This window comes from Cydia splendana, chromosome 22 (genome assembly GCF_910591565.1).
Source record: "Cydia splendana chromosome 22, ilCydSple1.2, whole genome shotgun sequence".
Classification (NCBI taxonomy): domain Eukaryota; kingdom Metazoa; phylum Arthropoda; class Insecta; order Lepidoptera; family Tortricidae; genus Cydia; species Cydia splendana.
The window spans coordinates 3,028,653-3,054,543 of NC_085981.1; the positions used below are offsets into that span (position 1 = coordinate 3,028,653).

At 36.7% G+C, this 25,891-nt stretch overlaps 2 protein-coding genes across 2 annotated transcripts in view; one reads left to right on the forward strand and one right to left on the reverse strand.

Annotated features, from left to right (window-relative positions):
* The window catches only part of LOC134801496 (protein boule), a 49,182-nt gene extending 42,684 nt beyond the window's left edge, over positions 1–6,498 (reverse strand). The window contains exon 1 of the mRNA XM_063774105.1: positions 5,777–6,498. Within this exon, the coding sequence (XP_063630175.1) occupies positions 5,777–6,145 (369 nt within the window). The 5' untranslated portion in view covers positions 6,146–6,498. The remainder of the gene's footprint in view (positions 1–5,776) is intronic.
* Positions 6,499–10,199: 3,701 nt separating this feature from the next.
* Positions 10,200–25,891, forward strand: part of LOC134801455 (dual serine/threonine and tyrosine protein kinase-like) — a 31,244-nt gene continuing 15,552 nt past the window's right edge. Inside the window, exons 1-4 of the mRNA XM_063774044.1 lie at positions 10,200–10,454; positions 24,099–24,217; positions 24,514–24,677; positions 25,337–25,453. Coding sequence (XP_063630114.1) covers positions 24,103–24,217; positions 24,514–24,677; positions 25,337–25,453 — 396 coding nt within the window. The 5' untranslated portion in view covers positions 10,200–10,454; positions 24,099–24,102. The remainder of the gene's footprint in view (positions 10,455–24,098; positions 24,218–24,513; positions 24,678–25,336; positions 25,454–25,891) is intronic.

A 25,891-nucleotide genomic window follows, 5' to 3' on the forward strand; every position in this document is an offset into this window, starting at 1 on the left:
GAGTATTTTTGGTTTTTCGGCCACAATCAAGACGTCATCCGCAAATCGTAGGTTATTTATGTACTTCCCATTAATATTGATACCTTTGTTTTCCCATTCCAGTACTCTAAATATGGCCTCCAGGCATGCGTTGAACAATGTCGGAGAGATAGGGTCTCCTTGCTTTACGCCTTTTTGCAACCCGAATAGCTCACCATATTTATCGGTTTTTATTCTGGCCTTGCTATGTTGGTATATCCGTTTTAGTATGTTGACATATTTTACCTCTAGGCCCTGTTCTTCAAGTGTTTTGAATAGAAATGTATGGTCTATCGAGTCGAAGGCCTTTGTAAAATCTATAAACGCAATGTATATATCTTTATTTTGGTATTCTGTGCCTTTCTCTATAAGTTGGTTAAGCGTATGTAGATGATCCATTGTGCTATAATTTGACCGAAATCCAGCTTGTTCCACTGGCTGGTGTTCTTCTAGTGTATTTTGTATTCTTTGGTCATCACTGTCATGAATAGTTTATAGACGCAGGATATGATACTTATAGGTCTGTAGTTGTCTAGATCGTCTTTGTTTCCTTTTTTATGTAGGATAGTAATGTTAGAGATATTCCATTGTTCGGGTATTATTTCGTTCTTTATTATTTCGTTGAACACGTAGGCAATGACTTTGTGTAGTTCGTAGCTTGAGTATTTTAGAATTTCACTGCAAATCCCATCTGGTCCTATTGCTTTCTCGGTTTTAAGTTTCTTTATTGCTGCCGATATTTCATCCGTGAGGAATGGCTCCACTTCATTGCATGTTTTCCTGTTATATATTGTTGGGTCGTATTTCTTATTTATGTATAGCTGTCTAAAGAAGTCTGTTGCAGAATCCACTATCTCTTTTCTACTTTCAGATTTCTTATTATTATGTTTTATGCTAGAAATGAGTTCTTTTCCTAATGTCATTTTTCTTTCTGCTCCTTTTACAGCGCATTTAGAAGCCAGTAGCTCTTCTACTTCTTTCATTTTTTGATTCTCAATGTCTCTCTTTGTTAGTTTTCTTATTCTTTTATTTACTGCTTTTATTCTGTTTTTATCGGCCCTGGTTTTCTTTTCTTTTTCTTGCAATTGTGTCTTCAGTTCTAAGAATCTTTTTGTTTCGGTGGAGTATATGTTTGTGCCTTTATTTTCTTTTCTTTTAGTAGACTGTTCTATAGCCTTCTTCAATGTTTCTTCAATAATATTGTATTTTTTCTGTACCGTCTCGCAGCCTCTAACATTGATGTCTGTAAATAACTTTTCTGTTGTGGTGTGTACTGCGTCTGCAGAGTCACTTTGTATGCGTTGCTGACTATGAAAGATCTTTCTTCGGCTTTGCTTTGTATTTATTATTATTTCGACTGGCCTATGGTCTGATATAAAGTCTATATTCCTTACCACTGATATGTCTTGTACATTGTGTTTGTTCTTTATTAAGAAGAAATCTATTTGGGCTTTATTTGTTTGGTTAGGGTGTGCCCAAGTCCATCTTCTGTTTGGTCTTTTGTTGAAAAAGGTGTTTCCTACTTTAAGATTCAAGGTCCGTGCCAGGTTAATTAGTCCATCTCCTCTTTTATTTCTTGTGCCAAAATTATATGGTCCTAGTGTATCTTCTTCACCTGGTTGTCGGAGTCCAATATGGCTGTTGAAGTCGCCCATGATGTATTTATTATTTGCTTTACTACTCCAGTAAGTAGATTCGATTCTCATCAAAAAAGAGTCTACTTCCGTGTCCGAGGCACTGCTGGTGGGTGCATATGCTTGAATGAAAGTATAGGTTCTCTTATTTATTTCCAGATCTAGGGTTATTATTCTGTTACTTATATGGGATATCTTTGTTATGTGTGGCTTAATTTCTTTGTTTATGAGAAATCCCACTCCGTGTAATCCTTTTTGTGCTCCATAGTAATAGAATAGATGTCCGGATTTTAATTCCATTAGGCTCTCTCCTTCTCTTCTTACTTCACTTAGTCCTATGATATGCCATTTCAAATTTTCTAAACTAATCTCGAGTTCTTCTAGCCTGTAGTTATGCATGAGTGTACGGACATTGTACGTCCATACATGTAGTTTTAAATAGCTCTGAGCATTTGTTGGGAGGGGCTTTTATTACTCATTTGTAAATTACTGGCAGGAAGGGCAATCTTATTTTGATTTCTTAAGGTTTCTTAAGCTTCTAGGTACTTTTATGTTTCAATTCGCCTGTTTTCTTATTTAGAAAGGAGGATGGGCAGATTTGTATGGACACTGGCCCATGAACCAATAAGAATAAGTGACATACCACCGGAAAAGTTTTTTTATATACTCTATTTTTTTTGTATGGCGAGACTTGTCAAATCGCTGTTTAAAAAAAATTTACACAAAAAAATGTAAGAAAACTAATATTAAACTAAAATATCGTAACACAAAATCATCGACAATAACAAAACCTTCATGATCTGCGATACAGGAACTTTTTAGTATCGAAAAGAAACTATATAGTCACGTTTCAACTCACACTAGTTTCGGCGATAACTTTTTTCACACAAAGATTTGGGACTACCTGCCATAGCAAATTAAATTAAATAACATATAATTTATTATCAGGCAACTAAGGCCCATAGATACATAGCTTACAAACTAACATACATATAGTAGTAAAAATCTTACAAGCTAAAAATTATTTCGGCGACACGGCGGTTGTCAGTTTTAAAACTTAAAACTGACAAAAGTTAAAGTTTTAGAACTTAGAATAAGCTATCCAGGGGTATATAGCTTGTCCTTATTGGTCATATAGGCCAATTTGCCCTCCCTCCTTATTTATTCCTCACTTAATCCCCGTCATTACTATCTTCTGTAAGCTTCTTACGCGAAGTATTCTAGACTCAATTTCAGTGCACATGAACGCTACATTGCAGCCAAATTGCTCAATAAATTGTGCCTCCCCCGTCGTTTCAGTAAGACCCGACACCCTCTAGGACAGACTTTTAAGAAAATCTTGTTTACTGTAATAATTTATATAATTATAACGACGGGTGCTGCCTGGGAAGAAATTAAACGCGGGGATCGAACAAATAAAAAAATTACTTGACTCTTAGTTTATAGGCCCCGTGCATGAACTATAGGGGGCAGCATAGGAGCTATCAGATTTTTGGCGCGAGGCGTAAATGTGTCGTGAGTATGCACATATGTTTCCGATTCAGGCCACAAGATGGCAGGCCCTCCAACGTGCGCGTACTCTATTGGTAAATCAATCGGTTTTTTATCGCAGAAATCGTCCATTAAGGGGGTAAAGCCGGCGGATAGGTCTGAGCGCGGGCAACCCCATTTCCCGCCGAGGTATGTATAGTGCTTTTCTCAAACATGCAATGAAATAAATAAAATAAAAAATCCACGAAACCCAAGTTATATTTATAGAAAAAACTAAAAGTAAACTACACCCAAAATATAACCAACACGTACCTATATCATTATCACGCGTATGTTTTACACGAGTCGTGTATGTTTACTACCCGTATATTTTCATGTATCTTTGATTTTTTCGCCTTGTATCCGTCTGACTGTCGTTTTCGTCACATAAGTTTACATAGTCTTTCATGTTGATATCATGTTTCACATACATCGTTGCTTTATGCATGGAGTAAATAAGTATAATTTCCACAGTGTTAACGAGTTTGTAGTTACATTCATTTAAAATATGCCACAAAACTGTTTCTAATAAACTGTAAGCCATTTTTCTTAGTTTCTCAAGTAATAAAATTGCCATAAGCAACCATATACATACTTCGTCTTTGACTTGGCGGCAGAGGCAGCAAGTTTTAAAATCAATTCTGCTTACGCTGCCAATTCCAACACCTACGATTACAATTAATATTAATTTCATTATTTCGTCGGAACTCATATTAAAGTCAAAGAATCAACAACGCACCATAAATCTAATAAAACAGAATGAATATTTTTCAACTTTACCTCCATAACAATTTAAAAAATATAACTACGCGTGTTTGAGTAGACCTTTTTACCGCTAACGTTTAGATGAAATATTTTAAATGTTTTTATTTGTGTAGTTAAATTTATAATTTAAAATTATAAAAGTATTGAATGTATTATTTATTAAGTTCATGTTGATTTTATACAAATAAAACTGCAAATTATAGCAAACATTGTTTTTTGTTTTTTTTTATAGGCGTAGTGGCAGAGTGTCATTACGAACCATAAAGCAAATACTGCCTCTAGTTTTTTTTAATGGATGAATGCCACGATGCTGTGTCACAAATATCTGTGAAATGAAAATTAAAAAAGAGGACTTTGCCGGCCTAGGCCTGCAAGATGTGTATGAAATTCCATTAACGACCTTTTGTCCTAGCCGCACCTGAAACGTCATACTTCGCAGCCTATTGTAAGGAACATAACATCAATATTTCATTGCATGTTTGAGAAAAAAAAATTACGTGGCTTAGCTTATTGGTAAATCAATTGTAATTTTTTTCTTTATAGAATAGGTACTATACATTCCAAAGTCTCTGACGGTCTGTCTGTTAGTATAATATTTGGCGCTTAAACCGATGAACTGATTTCGATGCGATTAATTATTGAGATAGTTTGAGTCGTGGGAGAGGACATAGGAGAGTTTTTATCACTGGAACCTGTTGTATGATAAGGATTCTGAGCGAATTTTTAGTTATCTTTTTGTTTTGTTTTTTTCGGGTGTCACAACGCAGTTTAGGTACATTTGGCCGGCGCGCCGCATGGGCCGGCAATCTTATGGCAGACTGGCAGTGGGCGCCGCTCGACCGCAAGATAGTCGTATCACGTGGCGCTTGCGCAAAGAAAATTCACGGTTCGTGCGCGGTTATAAGTTTCAATTTTGTTGCAGGCGGCGAGTATAGGTATAATTTTATACCTAAATCTGACTTTTGTGAAGGAGTGAAGTTTCTGTACGGTAGTACTATTAGTTATTCTGTGATACAGCGGCGTCTTCGACTGGACAGAAACGGCTTTGGACAGAGTAGCATGGCATTCTTTGGTGTCACAGGCCAAGATCCACTCCGGGTCGTTGCGCCACAGCAGTAAGTAAGTATAGATACAACACAACCGACGTTTGAACCCAAGATTTTTGGCCACCACACAAGTCTATATTTCCTAACCTAAATTTCCTGAAAAATTCTACAAATTCTGAATAATAATTGCAAAATATGAAAAATGACGCGTACCTACTGCAATCTTATCAAATCACGATAACGTGTCAACTCCGTTATCGTGATAAAAAACTCCTCTCGTTTCGAAGTGGTAAAACAAACTGACAAAAAATACACGCGATTGACTAAAATAGTTAGTTAATAAGAGTCTGGAGGTATTACGTTTATTAAGGTAAGAGAAATTAAATATGTATAAATACAGGCTATATTTATTTAATGCAGAAATTTGTCTAAAATAGGACTTTTTGTACTCTTAATTATTTTTTAAATTATGTTAGGTATCATACTCGTAATAACCGCATTTTACTAAGTTTCATACAATTTTAAGATGCAATTTATGGTGTTATACATAAACGCGTTACAATAGCCTCAATTAGCTAGGTATTTATCGTTTGTCTTGATCTATTATTTTGACTTGTGTACATAGGTATATATTTGTAACAATGGTATATAACTTAAATTAACTAATTGAGGCTTGTAAGTTTTATAAATAAGGTGGTTAAGGTGTAAACTTCATGGACCTTTTGTAACCAATTTTTTTTTTAACTTTTCTTTTTTTTTCTAATTCATAAAAAAGTCACTGACCTGTTTGACGATCAACCGCGCGACCCTCGGGCTAGCAAATGTCACAAAGCCATAACACTTGGACACTCCAGCTCTGTCGTAAATGACCCTCGCAGCTGTCACAGTCGCGAACCCAGAAAAAAACTTCCACAAGTCCTCATCCGTCGTCGTCAAAGAGAACCCTCCTACGAATATCCTGTTGTGGATAACTGTCCCGAATTTAGGAGCGTCAGATGGAGGCAAGCTGTCATCCGTGTCATCCTCAGGCGAATTCAACAACGCTTTCAACTTCTCATGGGGATCAACGCTCTTTCTATTGTTCGCTGCACTTTCTTCGACCATATGAGCACAACTCGCGGATTCACTCCTAATGTATCTTTTAACTTCCATCTTTAAAACATGATCCCTTGTTTACTAATGCTAACGCTAGCGAGGACTACTGTGGGACAGAAAACAACTGAGCGCGTATCGATTTTACATATATTTTTTTAGATATGTATAAACCGTGCGTTGCGCGGTAGGCGTACGGTTCAGCTGATTCTGTGGAGTGATGGTGCGGCTTGAGATAAGCATGTGGAGTCAGATTTTAGAGATACGCGATATAAATAGTGTTTGAGCTATTGTACGGCGCTATTTTTACGAGAAGCAAGAACTGGGTCAATGGTAGACATCTAGCGGCGGGATGCGGCAACTTGACGATTTTCGTTTAGTTTATTCACTGTAGGTGGCGCTTATTTTTGAAACTTTGGTGAAAAGATTTTTATACTTTTATAGAAGTCATAAAAAAAGGAGTAACTTATATTACAGGGGGCAGTACATTGCATAGAATAACTTTTAATCAAATGGGAGATTAACTTTGAATATAAAGATTTCGGGTGGGGTTTACCGAGTTTCGAAAAGTTTTCAGTTTATCGGGTTTCAATCGGAAATTGGAAAAGTTCGAAGCATGTGAAGGTTTAACTTCCTATGTACAAAGTATGCTTTAATGCACCTTAAGAAAGTGTTTATGTGAAATAATGAATTAATTATGTGCGTGAGAATACCTACGGAATAAAAGTGGGAAAACAGCAAACAGAAGAGAAGAAGAGTAACTCTTCTTCTCTTCTGTTTTCTCTCTTAGCCGTGCATCTTTAATTTTGGGATCAGACGCAAGAGAATATTGACGTAAATATAACTAGTGTCATTTCAAAATCTCTGACTCATCATAACTCCAAGAAAATAAAGTGTCTTTCTATGGAACTTGCTAACTATGGAATAGGGGATAATATATTACTGCCGACAAAAAGAATAGATAGTATAGAGGGGTCCTGTCATTGTCAATTTTGTAGTCACGGTACATTTACTGCCATCTATCGACACACGATTAAAACTTAAAATAAAATTGAAAATGTATAAAATAATCAACTGCCGACTCAGTAAATTCATAGACTAACTTATACATACTGAGCCTTAAACTGTTTTTGACAAGTTTTCACAGACAATAAAATATGACATTGATGCATCAAGGCGGTTTGTTAACAAGGGCCTACCGGTAAACGCGAAAATCGAAATTTAGTTATCTGCCTCTTTATCGCTCGAATATGCAAGAGTGATAGAGAGATTAGATAACGAAATTTCGATTTTCTTGTTTCGCGGTAGGCCATGTGATTGACGTGACGTGTGATGTGTCAATGTGGTTTGTTTACTGTATGTGCCACAAAGGTGCCACCTACGCAGAGCTTTGCCTAATATTCCCTAATATATGGCGGTTTGTTTAGGTACAGTCGCCATCAGATATATCGGAGCGGCCAAGGTATTCACAAATATCGGAACACGCCTCTATTGTCAGGGCGTTAGAGCGCGTGTTCAGATATTGTGAACACCTTGGCCGCTCCTATATATCTGATGGCGACTGTACATAGTTAGCAAGTTCCATAGAATGACACTTTAAGTACTTAGTAGGAGTTGGATATAAGTAGAATGTAAGTAAGTTCTTAATTATTACAGTGTGAATTTCAAACATAATAATAAATTTGACTATGTTTGAAATAATATAAAAATACCCCAACTACAACAACAACATAAACAATGTTATTTATTTTTCAATTTTGGAATTTGCACTATTATAAGTAAACACTTCAATTTTATTTGTAAAAAAGAAATGTCCCGCCCTGTCATGAATAGCTACTAAGATAAGTTAGATAAGACTGATAAAAGAGACGATTGATATCAATAAAAAAAAGAAAATATTTCGAGGTCAACGTAAATTTTAAAATTCTTTTTTAACAGCGCTGTTCGCTGCCATCAATTTTCGTTCCTCCACCTTATACATCTCACGAATAGTTAGCCAAAAACGAATACTTGCATGATAGGTTTTTCTTATTATTTCATAAATACAATTGATTATAAATAAAACCCGGATTTTTTGTAAGTACTTACATTTTTTATAAAATATACCTAATTAAGTATATCATTATGATCTCTTTATTTATTTTTCGTCTTAAGTTAGGTTATTTATAATATGAATATAAAAGTAAAATATAAAAACACTTACAAAACGATAAAAAATACATATAAACACATTATAAAAAACCTAACCTAGGGTGCCGCCAGCAGCGGGGCAAGCAAGGGGCAAGGCCCAAGCTACCGGTGGTCAGGGCTGCAGAGAGAGAGGAACCGACTATCCGCGCCGTGTCCAAGATCACTGCCTTATCATTATTATTATTATATCATTATTTATTTCATAAATACAATTGATTATAAATAAAACCCGGATTTTTTGTACACTTTTTATAAAATATAATTATCGTAAAAGATCAAGTCGATCAAGTACAACATTGCAATAATAAAACGCAGTTGCGAAATCTTGCTAAATGTCAAGTTGACAGTTGACATTAGGTTAGAGTTGCCATACGTATAATGATCTCCCTTAGCAACGGGTAACTAGAAAAATCACCCGTTGTATTGCTCGTCAGCAGATTGTACCAAATAACCAGGTATTGGTTCTATTTTTGCTAAAATAGTTCGTAGCATGACATTTTGAGACAGTATATTGCCTGTTTTGAGTTACACAATAATTGTAACATTAGATTTATAAGATTGGCCCTTGCTTCTGATGACAACGAGTACTTACAATAAAAAAAAATTATTCGCAAGTTGTTTAGTGTATTTAAATACTTATAAAATTATTTATTTGCGTCAAATTTGCGTTAAAAAAACTGACAAGGATGCAGATAATATATTTATTTATTTGGACATGAACAGCAAAACAAAGAGTTAATACCAAACAAAAAAAACGATGGCCACTTTTTATGCGCTAAGTGTATTCCGTGATAACGATTTTATTGTCACTCACACACAGCAGAAAATGAGTGAGTGAGTGAATGAGTAAATGTATGCAATCGCATGCAGGCGCTTTTATACTATCGTGGACTGTAACGGTAAATCTTGGCCAATATTATCGTCAACGATGGTACAAAACAAAGGCGTTTCACCCCCAAATTTTGTTGTAGAATTTCGATTTTTTAAATATATTTTTTTTATGGAAAGAGCTCATAATTCTGAGTAGGAATACTAATATGAAAATTCTCAATTCAAATGCAATAGTTAGGGGTACAACTTTAAATAGAAACGCTTTACGTTTTTATGTGACACTGACACTACTAGACAAACGCTCTCTGTGATTAATGATTATTATAGAGTCTGGCTAGCCAAATTTTGTTGACAGATATTTCCTTGTTGCATCACCAATTGTCTATGCTTTAAAAAAAAGTTAAAAGTCTGTTGTCAATTTATGTCATTCATTCAAATTGTTCGCGGTATATAAGGCGTTTATTTTAAATAATACTTAAATAATATTAATAATAACTATACCGAGTGAGGTCCGCAACCTATTATTTAAGCTCGTAAACAATTACGACAATGTGCGAAACGACGTGAAGCGTTTTATAACGAAAAACTGCAATGTTTACAAGTCGGAAACAATTTAGTAGGTTGGTGCTCTATTAATATTTTGATACTTTAAGTGCTAGTTCTAAACTTCTAACATTTCCCTATAACTTTGATTAATTATGTGAATTTATTAATACCTGAATCTCATAAACAGGAAAAGTGTGTAAAAAAACGGATAAACTAGAAGTTCTGTAAAATATCAATAAAATCAAAACATTGGAACGTAATCATATGTGTTTGTCGTTGACTATACTTTACATAGTGGTAGAAATTAATGTGAGCTGACTTTGAGTGCAGTCAACGTATATTTAACTTATTTCCTTAGGTACCTTACGTGTGCACAGAAAATCAAAAATATTTTCTAGTATCACAACTATAATTCCTACTACACACAGTGTGACCGGCCCAAGATTTTTTGAATTTCCCGCCATAACTTTGGGTAATATTTCAGTAGCCAGACTCTAAGTTTAAATAAAATCTCATAACAGGGAAACAACTGTTTAGCACTGGCAACATTGTCATTATTTACTTCGCGTACTTATGTGTGCGATGCGCTCGTTCGTTTTCTCTTTTATTTTATTATTTCCCTTAAAATCCTGTGTTTATTTCCGTTTCTAAAGCCTGTGTAACAATGCAATGAGAAAGTTCTACATTCCCTGACAATAACGTGCTCAGTGCAAGTTTTTGCGAACTTTCGCGTGTGTTTTGTTGCTTCGCTCCAATTTTTTATCAAAATATTCACCAATGAAGATACTCTGACTGGCATTGAGTAAGTATTTCGTTGTACATTAATTACTTCATGACCTGAATAGTTAACCATGTGTCTGTAACGCGAATTTATCGAGTTCTAGCCGTGTAAAATGCGTAAATTATGGGTACCCCCGAGTTTCACATTTATATTGTGTTAGGCGATTATGTTGTTATAGGTATCCGGTATGTTTGTATGTTACGTCAGGATCATAAATAAGCTAGAACAGGTTTTGCATTGAATGCATGTGGAATCTATGTTTAGTAAGAGGACTACTTTTCCAATACAAACAAAAATTATGTTTATTTTGGCAACAAGAAGTGCAAGATACTGTTTCTATCTGCAGAACCTGAAGTTTCTAGAATGTTTTACATTTAACAGAGTTAGGTAACAAAGAAACTTAAAAACTTTTTTAATCTACCCCCATTTGGTGTAGTTGGAATAACTATTGTAAATTTTGATATTAAACACATCTTAAATTTAATCTAGAGAATTTAAACATGTATCAAAAATGAGCATTGTGAGTCGCTTCCCAATTTATGTTTTCCAATTCAAATTGTGCAAGTTTTAAAACTAGTGACTCTGTGAGCTGTAGACCTCTCGTGTTAAGCTTAGAAAATTTAAAAGTGAAAAATGCTTAGTTTATTGAGTTATCACAGTGAACTCACTACGAACTTAAGCGCCATACACGCTATGGTCACTTAAGTTATTTATGCTAATTTTCGCATCTTGAAAAATTTCCAAACTCTCACTTGATATAAAAAATCTATTTAATTGTAGAAACTGGTCTCAAATTTTCACGAGACTCGGTTAAGAATTGCAACTTGTAGAGGAGAACATCCGGACAGTGTACCAAATGCAAAATGACGGAGTTAAAATGGAGACCTTCGCTAATGGTCAATGAGTGTGTGACTTTGATTGTATGGCAGTTAGGTTTGTGTGAGTCTTAATGCTGTCAACAAACTCTTTTGAGAGTCAATAAGAATTGATTTTATTTGATTGTCTGTAGGTGAGTCATCATTAGTAAATATTATTTTGTCCATTACTACACAGCTGTATCAAATATGTATGTTAAATACACAAACTATTCTATGCAGTCATCTTCCATACTATAATAAAATGCAAAACTGACTTAGACTGCCTCCCACTATTCCTCTTAAATCTTCTTGTTTTCCTGCAGAGCAGAAGGACATCTTTGAGTTCGACGTTCTTTAGTTCGCTCTCTTTAAGTGTGTCTTTACCGAATGTATTGTATCGTGGTGCCGCATACATAACACAACTCTACTAACGATGGTAGCTTTTTAGGGTTCCGTATCCAAAGGGTAAAACCGGGACCCTATTACTAAGACTCCGCTGTCCGTCTGTCTGTCACCAGGCTGTAACTCGAGAACTGTGATAGCTAGCACAGCATAGCTAACAGTTGAAATTTTCACTGATGATGTATTTCTGTTGCCGCTATGACACTTTGACCTTGTACTACAAAATGTATTAACTAAATTACGCGTCATTACAGGGAGTTTCCTTTTTAATCTCTAATGACTTGATACATGAGTCATTATTAGGAAATTGTTAAATAAAATGAGGTCGATATTTTTATGCATAATGAAACTGGTAAAGTATTGTGCATCGGAAATCGGGTCAAATTTAACTTCCAAGATTTGACCCACACTAACATATGTACATACTAACAGGCCATGTATTAATATAATGTAATTTAATAATATGATTTATTGTAGTACCTATGTAAGTATGATGTAAGTGATTTGGTTTAGAAACAGTAAACTTGCATACTTCGAAATAAAAATATTAAAAAAAGAAAAGAATAAGATTGATAAAAAAAGTTACAGCTCAAGAAAATTTAAAAAATCAGTGGTGATAATTTGTGTAAGTAGTTTTGAAAATTGGTACAGTTATGTGAACCATATATGGGTCCAAAAAATATGAAAAAAATCGTGATAGTACAGCTTAGGTAGTAAAGACTTTCAAGGAAAAATATAGCGAACCTGATTGGTCCAGTAGTTTTTGAGTTTTTGCAAATACTCAAAAACGACTACTACAATAATGATTTTTGTAAAATAGTCTATTGTCTATTTTCACGGGCGGTAAATACGAAACCCTACATCGAACATGGCCCGACATGCTCTGGGCCGGTTTTTTTTGTATTTCATCAGCAGGTCGCTAAGCTTGCTTATTCTAAACTAAAAATTTGATTTACATATGAAGAACAATAATGAAAAAACGTAATAGTGAAATTTTCTGTTTTAATAGATTTAAACTATACATAGTTCATGAGAACACAGAGATGTCATTATGATCTTGTAACTGAACCGATATATTTGGCCATTTTGACCATCACTGTCTATTTGACGCGGACTGTACCTAAGCGAAGCGATATCAGCGAATCCTCAGTTTATCTAAAGGTGGGATCAGACGGTTCATTTTCGTGTTTCATTATTCATCTTTCACTCAAAGTGACACGTGTGAACACAAAATGAACCAAAAGTGAAAAATGAATTCATTAGTGAAATGATCCAACAGTGTTGGATATTTTCATTCGGCAACTTTCACTCGCACTCCGAATGAACAAAAAATGAACAGTGTGAACACAGAGTGAATGTTCATTCCGATTTTGCATATTGTTCTCGAATCCTGTGGGTAGTATTACCTAGACTTCTAGGAAAAAGCAGGATATGGTATTTGTAGGTACCTACTCTGTATTCAAAGTATTCAAAGCTCGCGCCCACCACCGTTACGTTTTCTTTGCTTTTTGCTTGTTTAGATCTTTATTAAATGATCACAAATAAAAATTAATCCAACACGCACAACTGCATTCGAATCCATAGTGAAAGAAAATGAAAACTGAATAAGCTTAGCACCAGCACCGTGTGAACATGCAATGAAAGGAAAATGAATCATTCACTCAAGTGAACATTAATTCGAGTGAACCGTCTGATCCCACCTTAACGGCGCTTGTTATGATAACAAACTGATATCAAAATAACCTTATTGTTTATTATAGTAATAAAAATCATAACAATCATAATACATAGTCAAAGGGGTATATAATATATATATATTTTTTTTTTAATACATAGGAAGGGTAGAAAAGGGGTTCCAATCAATGTGTGGAAGCCCTTCCACACATTGATTGAAACCCGGCACCGTCGTGGAACCCAAGCCTCCTGGCAGTGGACTTAAAGCGGTGGCGTGTGCCTCGGATGCACATGCTGGTGGCGCGTATAACGGCGATACTGATCCTGCATCTTAGCCAGCCCAGTATGATATACAAACTGATATACCTGCATACATTGTTACTTAGTTGTTAGACTAGTCGCGCAGCTCCACGCGGTGGCAGTGTGTGAATGGCCTTAATATCTTAACAATTGTTTTCGAGCAGGTCAGTTACTACACAAACAAATAACAATTCTGGTACTTCGTCACAGTTCTGATAAGAATATTGTGGTCTGAATGAGTTAAATGACTTTAACCAGAGATAAGACAATTTTATTAGAAATATTCATCATCATTCCAGGCTTCAGTCGCCCACTGCTAAGCATAGGCTTCTCTTCGTGTACGCCACTTAGAAATATTAGAACTAATTGAATTATCAGTAAGAAGTGCATATACATGGAAAAATTCGACCTATGCCGCTGTGGCCCGGTGGCCGAATAGCACAGGCACCTACCGCGATAGCAGAGGACGCTGGTCCGATTCCAGCCTGGGGCACTGGAGGCCTTGGTCACTTTTTCTTAGTATATGACATTTATTTCAGTTTATAAGTCAATTTTAATAGACCGTCAATCTGTATACACGTAATTTCTTTTGTAGTTATGTCTGGTCTAGAGTGAACTCGCTGAGAAAGATAACATACATTATTTAACCTGTCATATATGTGCGGTGGTCAAAAATCATGGGTTCAAACCTCGGCTGTGCTCCTTCATTAATTTGTGCAGAAAAAATTAAAAAAAAAATCTCAGGATCCTTATCATACTCAGACATGAGGGCGTTTTGCAAAATTCATTGAATTGTGTTGCGTATCATACCATCTAAAACCAAAGACTACCGTAACTTTGTATGCAAAATATCAGTCCTAATTCTTGACTTGTCTTTGGTTTAACACATTGCAGTAAGGTATTAAATAATTAACTAACTGTTCTGCCGACACTATATCAAAGCCTACGTCATAGTCATATTCTAAAAATAAAAGATGATATTAAAGTGTAGACACGTAAAAATAATAAAGGCGTTATTTGAGTTATTTCATAACGTCTGTCAAGTCTAATAAATAAGGCCTTGATAATAGTGTTGTGAATAACGCTCATTTCGAGGCTTAAAGACTCGAACCCTTAAGACTGTCGAGGCTTAACGCCTCAAAGGCGGCAAAGACGATTTCTTACATGCATATGCGTAAAATAAATAAATACAATTCTCAAATATAGTGGAGTCTTCAAGACTTACGAGTCTTGAGGGCTCGAGTCTTTAAGCCTAAAAATACCTCATCCTAATCCTAATCATTTGTCCCTGTCCGCCGTATTTAATTTGTGTTTGTTAAAAAGAGAAAACTTTACAGAGGTTTGCCAAGTTTTATGAACAAGGGAGAGTTTATTATCTGCAAGAGTGAATGTAGGGCACGAAGACCTTGTGATAAATAAAAAGGTCTTTATCATTAGGGTACTTTCAGAAGATAGTGGTTTTATAATATAAACAATAACAGTCACTTTATATTACGTTTATATTCTTATCTTTGCATATTTGTGACGTTATCTATGAAAAGGGACCTTATTGTCGATGGCGCTTACGCCATTATTAACGATGCTCCGATATAAATACAATGCCGCGCGACGCTGTGCGGCGTAAGCGCCATCGGCAATAAGGTCCCTTTTCATAGATAATGCTCCATTTAGTAAACTGGCTTTAGCTCACTAAGGCTTATCAGCCTTATAATACCTATTATCATAGGTGTTTACGTCATTTGAGGGAGTTAACCCGATAAGTCAAGTTTATTCGTCACTAAATATCTCATTCTCAGAGCAAGTGCATAAGTTAGTATAAATTAAATACTATTGAGCCTATGTGTCGCTTAACTTCAATCTCGGGTAAATCCATTCGACCCTCTCAGCAAATATCTACCCTATTATATTCTTAATACCAAAATCGCATCATCTGACAGATGGATTTACCCGAGTTTGAAGTTAAACGACTCCTCTTGTAATTTTTTCCGGGATTCCATCGGATATTGACATACAATGGTGACATAAGCTCCTAAACAAAAAGTATTTATTCAAATTAGTTCACGCTTTTTCTAGAAATCGGGGAAAAAAATCAAAGAGTTGGTCTCACAGAAAGGTTCGTCGCCAAATGGTCGTAGTTTAACGCAAAGAACCCTAAAATTTGTCATTTAAATGATTGACTTTTATTTGATCGATTTTTGCAGATTGGATCCTTTTTACAAGCTTTTGTTTAACTTGCAATGTACCTATGTATGTATAGTATAACTGTTTGTACGGGTCAAATCTTGCAAGATAAATTTTACCCACTTCCCGGTTTCCGATGAAGCTGAAAATTTGCATGCATATGTAGGTCTGGTGACAATGCAATTTGATGGTACAATCGAGCTGATCTGATGATGGAGACAGGAGTTGGCCATAGGTACTCTGTGATAAAATAACGCAACCTAATTGTGTTTGGTGTTTTAGAATAGTCTCAATGAATATTAGTTGCCTGTGTAAAGAAAAGTACAGTCAGCGATAGAAGCTTGTACCAAAAACGAAATTTTTGCCAAAAACTTATTTCTATATTACGTCCATTAATAATTTGGGATGGGAGCTGCCTTAACGCATCTACATTACAATTCATCTGTCGTTAGTTGATCGAGTCGTTAACGTTATCTTATCTTGTTTACACTCGCCAAGGTAGTTGTTCTTTAGGTTATCGTCTGTATGCAAAGGGGCTGCAGACATTTCTTTAAACGAAAGAAGAACTTGGGATGGGAGCTGCCTTAACGCATCTACAGTACGGTTTTTTGCTGGATCCGGTTTTCTGTAGTATGCATGCAGGATCCCGCAAACAATCCTCGTGTGAAAGTTACTAAATTAGCACCTATACTACTAAAACTGGATCCTGCAAAAAACCGTACCCGCAAAAAACTGGACGTCAGTGGGAAAGCGGTCTTAACGCATCTACATTACAATTCATCTGCCGTTAGTTGATCGCGTCGTTAACGTTATCATGTTTACACTCGCCAAGGTAGTTGTGCCTTAGGTTATCGCCTGTATGCATAGGGGCTGCCAGACATTTCTTTTAACGAAGGAAGAACTTGGGATGGGAGCTGCCTTAACGCATCTACAGTACAATTCATATGCCGTTAGTTTATCGCGTCGTTAACGTTATCATGTTTACACTCGCCAAGGTAGTTGTTCCTTAGGCCTGAGTTACACTTGTAAGTTTTACTTACGTAAGTAGGGATAAAGCTATTTGTTAGAATGAGATAACGATATTCATCTCTCATTCTGTAGTATAGCCGTGTCCCTACTTACGTAAGTAAAACTTACAAGTGTAACTCAGGCCTTAGGTTATCGTCTGTATGCAGACATTTCATTAGCATTTTAAGCATGATAGCCAATAAGTCTGATTGCCCTCTGATGTGCTAAATAAGCCAGAGGACCAAATCACTTTTATATGTTTATTATTAGTAACTAACATGTAGATTAAGTAGATTAAGTTCAAAACTAACAATATTTGGACCTAATGTTGTCTAGTAATAAATACATTCATTCATTAGTATGAATGCCGAGATAAAACAATGGCTACACACCTTCCGTAACGACCTGGCCACGACATTGCGCGACTGGCTTCGGCTAAGGCGACAAGCATAGGTTGGAGCGAGACACAGCGATCGGACCTTTCATTCCCACCTATGGTTTTCGCCTGGGGATGCCAGACTTTTCTTTTAAACCTAGTAGGAATGTCGTAATGAGACAATGGCTACACACCTTCTGTAAGACCTAAAGATCAAGGGCTAACTCAAAATAGTTAAATCATAAACGCCATGAAAACAAAAATGTCCTAAAAGCTCTTCCTCCTAAAAACGAAACGTATGGAATTTTCGCAACTCAACGGAAAATTATAATTATTTTTTGGCCCAAATTGAGATTTCATGTTTTTCCACTCAGAATGAGAAGCTCTTCAAACTTACCAAATTTTATCAAAATCTACCGAAAAAAAAATTATACTACCTATACAGGCTGTCCCAGAAATCGACGTCAAGCCGTAAACGGATGATAGACCAAGTCATAACAGTTATCATAAAAATACAAAAAAAAATCCAACTCATGTTCTTTAAAAATTATGGTCACTTTAAAAATTCACTAAAAAATCCACACCCTGTAATTAACAATAACAATAACAATATTTTTATTGACAGTAAAAGTTTAACAAGCACGTTACAGTGAACCCCGCACTAGGCATGGCCTGTATCGCGGGGGTCATGATCATCACGAGTTACCAGTGATACAAAATTATAAATATATTAAACATAAGAATAGGAATTAGGAAAGAAAGAGGAGTGTGAACTAGTGTGTTTGTAAGCTTGTTGTGAGAAGGGAGTGGAAAGTGTGTGAATGAAAATCTAAGAATGTAATGAATGTAAAAGTTTGTTAGATTTAAGTGTGTTCGAGCGTTATGAAAAACTGAAACTGAACTCGAAGAGGAATGAAGAGGTAATCCTATGAGTACGTGGAGTAAGGAGTCACTTGGGAAGGATTCAGAATTTCTTCTGATTCCTCGTAGTTCCAAGACTTTAGCAGGTTTAGTATACGATTCTTTGCCTCATTATTCAAGATTACATAATAATAATAAAATTAGGGTGTTGCCCTTGAGCCATCCTAGATGTCGCTTTTTGTGGGGGCCCATCTTGTGAGGGCGAGTCACCGTCTGCCGGAAATAAAATTGCATACCGTTTTATTAGGCAGGCGTCCGGTTTTTTACCCCATAGCTCAGTTCTTAGTCCATCGCTTTCACCCAATAACCTAGTTCATTTTAGATTCCATCAACTCTCAATAGTCCTTACACCCTGGCGGGTGCTGCCTCTGCGTGCGTCCCATGACACGGGCAAGGGCAGCCTCCGCTCGGTGTACCCCTTACATTTCATTAAAGTGTCAAAAGGGCCTCTACGTGTTGGCTTCGGCTCCGCGCACGCCTCCCAAAGGTCCGGAACACCATTGTTCCGTGATGGGAAAGACATAAAATTAGAATAAATTATGGAATTTGTAGTAACAAGAGTTAAAGAACCATTACAGGGTGTGGATTTTTTAGTGAATTTTAAAGTGACCATAATTTTTAAAGAACATGAGTTGGATTTTTTTTTGTATTTTTATGATAACTGTTATGACTTGGTCTATCATCCGTTTATGGCTTGACGTCGATTTCTGGGACAACCTGTATAGAAATCGGGCGGCCCACAGGTATTTATTACGAGTAAAAATCAACTCGAGCCAAAACCGCATAACTTATTAACACATCTTTCTGTGTTTATGTTTGACTTCTATCGAATAGCTACAGGTCAGCTGCAGAGAGAGGTGACCCCCCCCCCCCCCCCCCGTGCATACAATCAGTCTATGCAGGGGGGTCACCACTCTCTGCAGCTGACTGTACCTATATGTTTGATTAATTTAACATTATGAATGGAAAGTTCCCCCAAAGGATTCCAGCTCAGAAATAGGATGTGCAGTTATCGTTCGGTGAAAGGTCGCCCATCACCGTTTGACTTATGGACGAATCTGTATCAGTACCAACAGAAACACAACTGATCAGAGATAGTCCTTATCTCGGTGTAAGAAGGGTTACTTATGTTCAGTTAATTGTTGATGAAAATGATGATACTCGAGCGCAAGTTATAGTTAAATCATAGCGAATACGTAATGTTCTCTTTGTCACACTTACCTAAGGCGGGTAGGTGTGACAGAGCGCACATTACGTATTCGGTTGCAGCGAGTGTTTGATTTTATTATAGTCGAGTTGAGAGCCAGACTACATGAGATCCGAAAACGATCTTCTCAAATACCGACTTTATTATTATACCAACAAGATTCAAATTACAACGACAGGTCGGCCATCTTGGACAATCCCCTCAGAACGGACAGTAAGTACCACAGACAAGACATCCTCCAGACTGAGCATAGTCGCGCTACCCCCTCTGCCACAAATATACGGTAGTTTTACTCCATTTTCGATCAAGTGTCTTTGTGTGACGCCCAAGAGTCTTTGAACGGACCAATCACGGCACGGGACTCGCTCACCTCGTCCCCCGCTCCCCTGCATTTTTGGCAGCATCGGTTTCATGAAATAATTGCTCTAAGGTCCGTCTAGAGGATGTCTTGTCTGTGGTAAGTACCTATATTGGTTTCGACAAGTGATTTGAATATTGTTTGTACATTGCTAATTTATTGACGTTTCTGGCTCCAATTTCACCACGGTGACAGGTGCGACAATTGTAAAATATCACTGTTGCTGACGTCACAGGCATCCATGGGGTACGGTTACCGCTTACCATCGGGCGGGCCGTATTCCTGTTTGCCACCATCATTGTATTATTAAAAAAAACTTTATTATACCGGACAAAAACAGATATTTCTCTTGCTAAGTTTATGACAATTGTCACAAGAAACACTACAATTGTCACGAAATTCCGACATATAACTCATTACCTGTCAAGAATTACCTACAATTCTTCTAAATCTTGACAATTGTCAGAAACTTCGCAAAAGAAATATCTGTTTTTTTCCGATATAATAAAGTTTTTTTAAATAATACAATGATGGTGGCAAACAGGAATACGGCCCGCCCGATGGTAAGTGGTAACCGTGGCCCATGGATGCCTGTGACGTCAGCAACAGTGATTTTACAATTGTCGCACCTGTCACCGTGGTGAAATTGGGGCCTGGTGATTTGTATTATTGTATTGTTGATTCAATGAACTAGTCGATAGTGAATAATGTAGGTAAATACATACGTGATGTCATAGCATTTGGATATATTCATATGTTATGTTTAGAAAACACTTGTAGGTAGGTACAAACAGCAGTCCATCGGTGGACTGGTTATGTTCAGTTAACAGTATCGGCGATGGTACCTACTAATTTTTTTTTTTGGGATAGTAAATAAAAAAATTCCCAAAAAATGTTATTGAAGATGAATATAACAACAATTTGTTTGTGTTGTCGTTGACTGATTCAGTAGGTAACTTTTCTCATAAACGATGTACATAAACCTACATTTGTTGTCAGGGAATTTCGAATTGAGAAAGGTTATACTGTCTGTATTTTTTTTTGCAATGTGATGACATTAGTCGTATAGGGACCCTGCGCGTTGGAGGGTCTGCCATCTTGTGGCCTGAATCGGAAATATATGTGCACATGTAAATTGCCAAAGCAAGTGCTACCATCTACCGTTCTCGTCGGTACGTTTCCTTGTGCATAGTAGGTTCTGCCATCTTGTGGGCTACATCGGAAGCATAAACGACACATTTAGGCCTCGCGCCAAAAATCTGATGGCTCCTATGCTGCCCCCTATAGTTCATGCACGGGGCCTATGGGGTTGACCCACTTACTACTAGTACTTAAAGTACTGATAATTCCGCTACTCGATGCCAGATGTCGACTATGAAAATAATAGTCTTTTTGGTACCAAAACTGATGTATGGAGTGAGCACTCTATGTATTGTTTTCTCTATGACCTTCTAGAGTTTGTATAAAGGGTCAAACTAATAAAATATAATGTTGTCAAGAAGTAATAAGAGGTTATCATTTAATCACATTCCCTGTAGCTGTAATAATAATCACGATTTTCTGCACGTTTGTGGTTTTAATAAATAAAAATAATAATAAATCCGTTTATTTATAGACCACACATTAAAATGTAAAAAAAAAATCCGAACAGCAGTGTAAAAATATATGAACATTACTGACATTTATAAAACATTAAGATATACCTAAACTATTAAATTTTGTTTAAAAATAATAAGTTATTAAAAATAAAATTAATACAACAACAACAATATTAATTTTATTTTTAAATTAATAAAAATGTCAGCAATTTCATAATATACAATGACATCAATTCATTAAAAATTTGTCGGTAAGTAATTAAAAATAAGTATGTAGTTTTGTGCATTTATTGATTAACTTATGAGTTTGAACCACATGTTGTAGCACCTTTGAAGCTGCAAGCTACCATAGGCTACGTAGTCCGTTTATGAATCACATTGTCTCCTTAGTAGTCTCGCCGCACACTAGTTTGCCACCTTTGTATTATTTAAAACACTGCAGCGTTAGTTTTAATCATGTGGATGTTATGAAATAGCTCATTAAATTGCTACATATGATTCATCTACGATTACTGTTTCACAACATTACTACATTCCGCGCGGTTCGGGAAATGAATTAGAGATTAACTAGATACGATATAGTAAAGACATGTGACGTCCCACGGGTAAAGGTACCTTATGGCGGTTGTCGCTTACGCTATTATTAACGCCGCTCCAATATTATTGCGGCGCTATGCGACGTAAGCGCCAGCCGCCATAAGGTACCTTTTGCCGTGGAACGTCACATATCTTTACTATTTCATATCTAGTGAATCTCTAATTCACTTCCAGAATCGCGGCACCAGCCGCCATCAGGTACCTTTTGCCGTGGAACGTCACATATCTTTACTATTTCATATCTAGTGAATCTCTAATTCATTTCCCGAATCGAGCCGATTAAACATGAATATTATGATGTTTATTGGAAAGGGACTAAGGTTTAGTTTTCTTTGGAAGACACAATTTCACTCGTATTCATTTTCTTTAAAAAAATTACTTACCTACTTGAAGGAAAATCCTTAAGCACAAAATAAAGAATTATTATTTATTACTTACCACACAACTAAAATTACACCTAAAAACAAATCATGGTAATTAATTAATTACGGTAACGCCGCCAGCCTTCTGGGCATCCTACCGGACGGCACAGACCTGGGGCCAATTTTCTATTTGTAAATAGGTTTTACTTATTAGGTAGTTTTAGTTTCGTCTGTTTAGTTCTTAGTTAAATTTATTTTTGTTAGTCAAAGTAAAGATAATTTTATTTGTTTTGTAATTTTCATCGTTTTTAGAATATTTAATAACATGTTCTTATTTTTATCTGGCACAATGTAGACAAAACGATAAATCCTTGCTTGAATTTACACACTTATAAAAAAAAAAGATTAAACTCAAAACCTTTAGCTACAATTTAGTGAACTTTAAAAATCTGTTACAATTTCGTTATCGATATCACATTACTCTTAGTGCGTCTTTCTCACATCATTATGCATTGCAAGTACGACAAAGATGCACTGAAAAATATATCAAATCAATATAAAATCAAGATCAGATTTTAATGATTCGAATTCCGCTCCGACACTGAACGGGACCTTCACAGCTGATATTAACCGCAACTAGTCGGGCATGAATGACATACGTGTTATAGGTATACTCGTATATATTATAATGGCTCCTCTGCACGATGGCCCAGCGCAGGATCAGCAAGATGGTCATGCGATGGTTATGGCTCCTCTACATGATGGCCCAGCGCAGGACCAGCGTAATGGCAATGCGATGGTTGAGAGCATGCACTATGGAATGGGCCACGTGTAATTGCGTACGCACCATCGCTGGCCCACTACCTTTGATGTGCGGACGAAATACCGACACCGTGTGGCCATCCAATCACCATTCCGCCGCGTCATAAGCCATATGACGCTACTACCCTCTCTACACGCTGGCCCATCTTAGTGGCCCAGTATGGTGGCCCATGGTGTAGAGGAGCCGTGAAAGATCTAGATATTATAACATACATATAAGATACTATACGTGTGCGTGTTAAAAGGCAGTTTTAATAAATCAGTGACTCGTACTATTTAATGAGTTATTTTTTCTTGGAACTTTAACGATATATCGTTTATTGAGTTATTATTTAATTATAGTAAAAGAAGATACTTTCAGGCACAACCTCGCGAAGATTATTGAAAAAAATGGCTACACATTTATGAAAATAATATAATGTTGATTACATATTCTACGAGTAGTATACTGTGTTTTTAACAAGCTTTTATTAGGTCGACCTGTATGTAACTATGTAATGGAATCTATGGTAACTAATTTAACCATCATCCAAGGATCGTAGCGTCATGAATACAATAATATGGTACTGTCGAACTGATCTGATGATGGAGACGGGAGGTGGCCATAGGAACTCTGTGATGAAACAACGCAACCTAATTGTGTTAGGGGTTTTTAGAATTGTCTCGATGAGTATTAGTTGTCTGTCGTAAGAAAAGTACAGTCAGCGATAAAAGCTTGTATCAAAAATGAAATTTTTGCCAAAAACTTATTTTAAAACTATCTATTTCTGGGTTATTACTACTCAGAATCACAAGGACTATCGATTCCAAAAAGCTTAAGGTTAAATCAACTCTAATTTTCACATGCCTAACGGCCGAATGTATTAAGGTTCAGTATCTTTATTGTATATAACATCCCATGTATAATTATACCATGTGTTTTGTGAATAAATGATAATTCAATTAAATTAAAAAAAAAATTGTGAAACCCCTTTTAACTTCATTGTCCCTATTTGGTTTCAGGGAAATGGCGAGCGGCGTGTTGTGGTCGCGGCGGCTCGCGGCGCGCATGCGCGTGCTGCGCGGGCTCGTGCGCGACACGCGCCGCTCGCTGCGAGACGTCGCCGACGCACTGGAGCTCGGTAGACATTCTTCTTCTCTCTCTCTTCTTTTATCTCTTCTATCTCTTACTGTCGCATTACTTTTACCGTTGATCTACCTTAACCCATTTGCCATAAGATACCTTTTGATATGCAGTTGAAACGTGGCTTCCTCCTCCAAAGTCATGGATACAAAGGACCAGATGAACTTTCAGAAATAAAAGCGTCTGTAAAAAATAGTTGTATGACAATGCCTACACTGACAGGATGATCTAATACCTGTTGTATAGCGTAGCTAACATTATAACAACGTGTTCATTTATTTCTACATATTTCAGACATAAGAGACGTCTCCAGCCGCGTCGAAGAAATAGGAGACGCATCAGCGCGTCCGGCAGCCATTATTGTATTGGGGACCAGCGCCGCCGCGCGGGCGCGCTTGCTGCATTCTCTCCTCGGGCGTCGCCTGCTGCCAGAACCGGCGCCAACTCATTGCCGCTGGGTAAGTGAGGATTTGATTATCCTTTTTTTAAGCTTTCGAACCTTAAAAGTAAAAAAAATACATCCATAAGCCACTTGACCTAGGTATGCCAGTGACTTAGAGCATTTAGTAACTAGAGACGCCTTGGCTGCCTTTTTTATCTACAAAACAGTGCCGATTTTTGCGGGGGAGGGGCACGTCAAATGCATGGCTATTTCTGCATGATTTGTTCGTAACGTACAAATAGCCATGTCAGATAAACGTCAGTCCATACAAAAGTTTGCACAATTGTGCAAGGTTTTCGGCAGAGGGGTAAGCTTTTAAAGGCGATTCCGGTTATTAAATGCTCTAAGGCCGATGATTATCGTGTTAGGAACGCATGTAAGTGTAGGTATCAATCAGAAATTTTTACCTTTCTAAATTCTTAACTTATGCTATATGTATATTATATAACACACACGGGTAGCACAAGCAAAGGGAAGAATCTGATAAACCAAGTCGCGTAACTTCAAACTTGTGTAAATCCATCTGACAGATTATGCGATTTTTTGTATTAAGAAATGGAAATAGGGTAGATATTTGCTGAGAGGGTCAAATGGATTTACCCAAGTTTAAAATTAAGCGACACAATTATGTTTTCAGCAATCAATATTAATTTGAAATTTTAATTCTTCTTTCAGCTCCGGATACAGTATGGTAGCAGCACCCAAGTGCATCTCACGCTCGGCAACTCGGAATTCGAGCTGGTCGAAGATTTGGAGTGCAACAAGGCTCCCTGGGAAACTTTGCCGCTTGAAGTAAGACTGATTTTGCGTTGCTTAAATCAATATTCTTCTGTCTCAGAGATTTTTTTCTGCGTGCGATTGTGGTGTCCGTGCGATTTCTAAACTGGACTGCTCTTACCAACTAATATGTTCTCAGAACTTATGTAGGAATTAACTTATTTACCAGTTGCTCTACGGTGAAGCGAAACATTGTAAAGTAATCTTTAGTTTCCCCTTAATGTTGAAAGGCAGTCGCTTTGCTAACAGTGTTTGTGTAAATTCTTGGGTTTAGGTTGCCGAAAGCGGTCCTGCAGTTCCCTTTCAAAGTAAACGGGAAAGCTTTAAGATGAGGAAAAACATCTACTTTACGCGGGGTCCCAGAATTGTCACTGTTTTTAACAAAATCGATGTTTGACAGTGACGTTACCCTTACTACGGCAAAACATGTTATATTCCCATTGAACTATTATT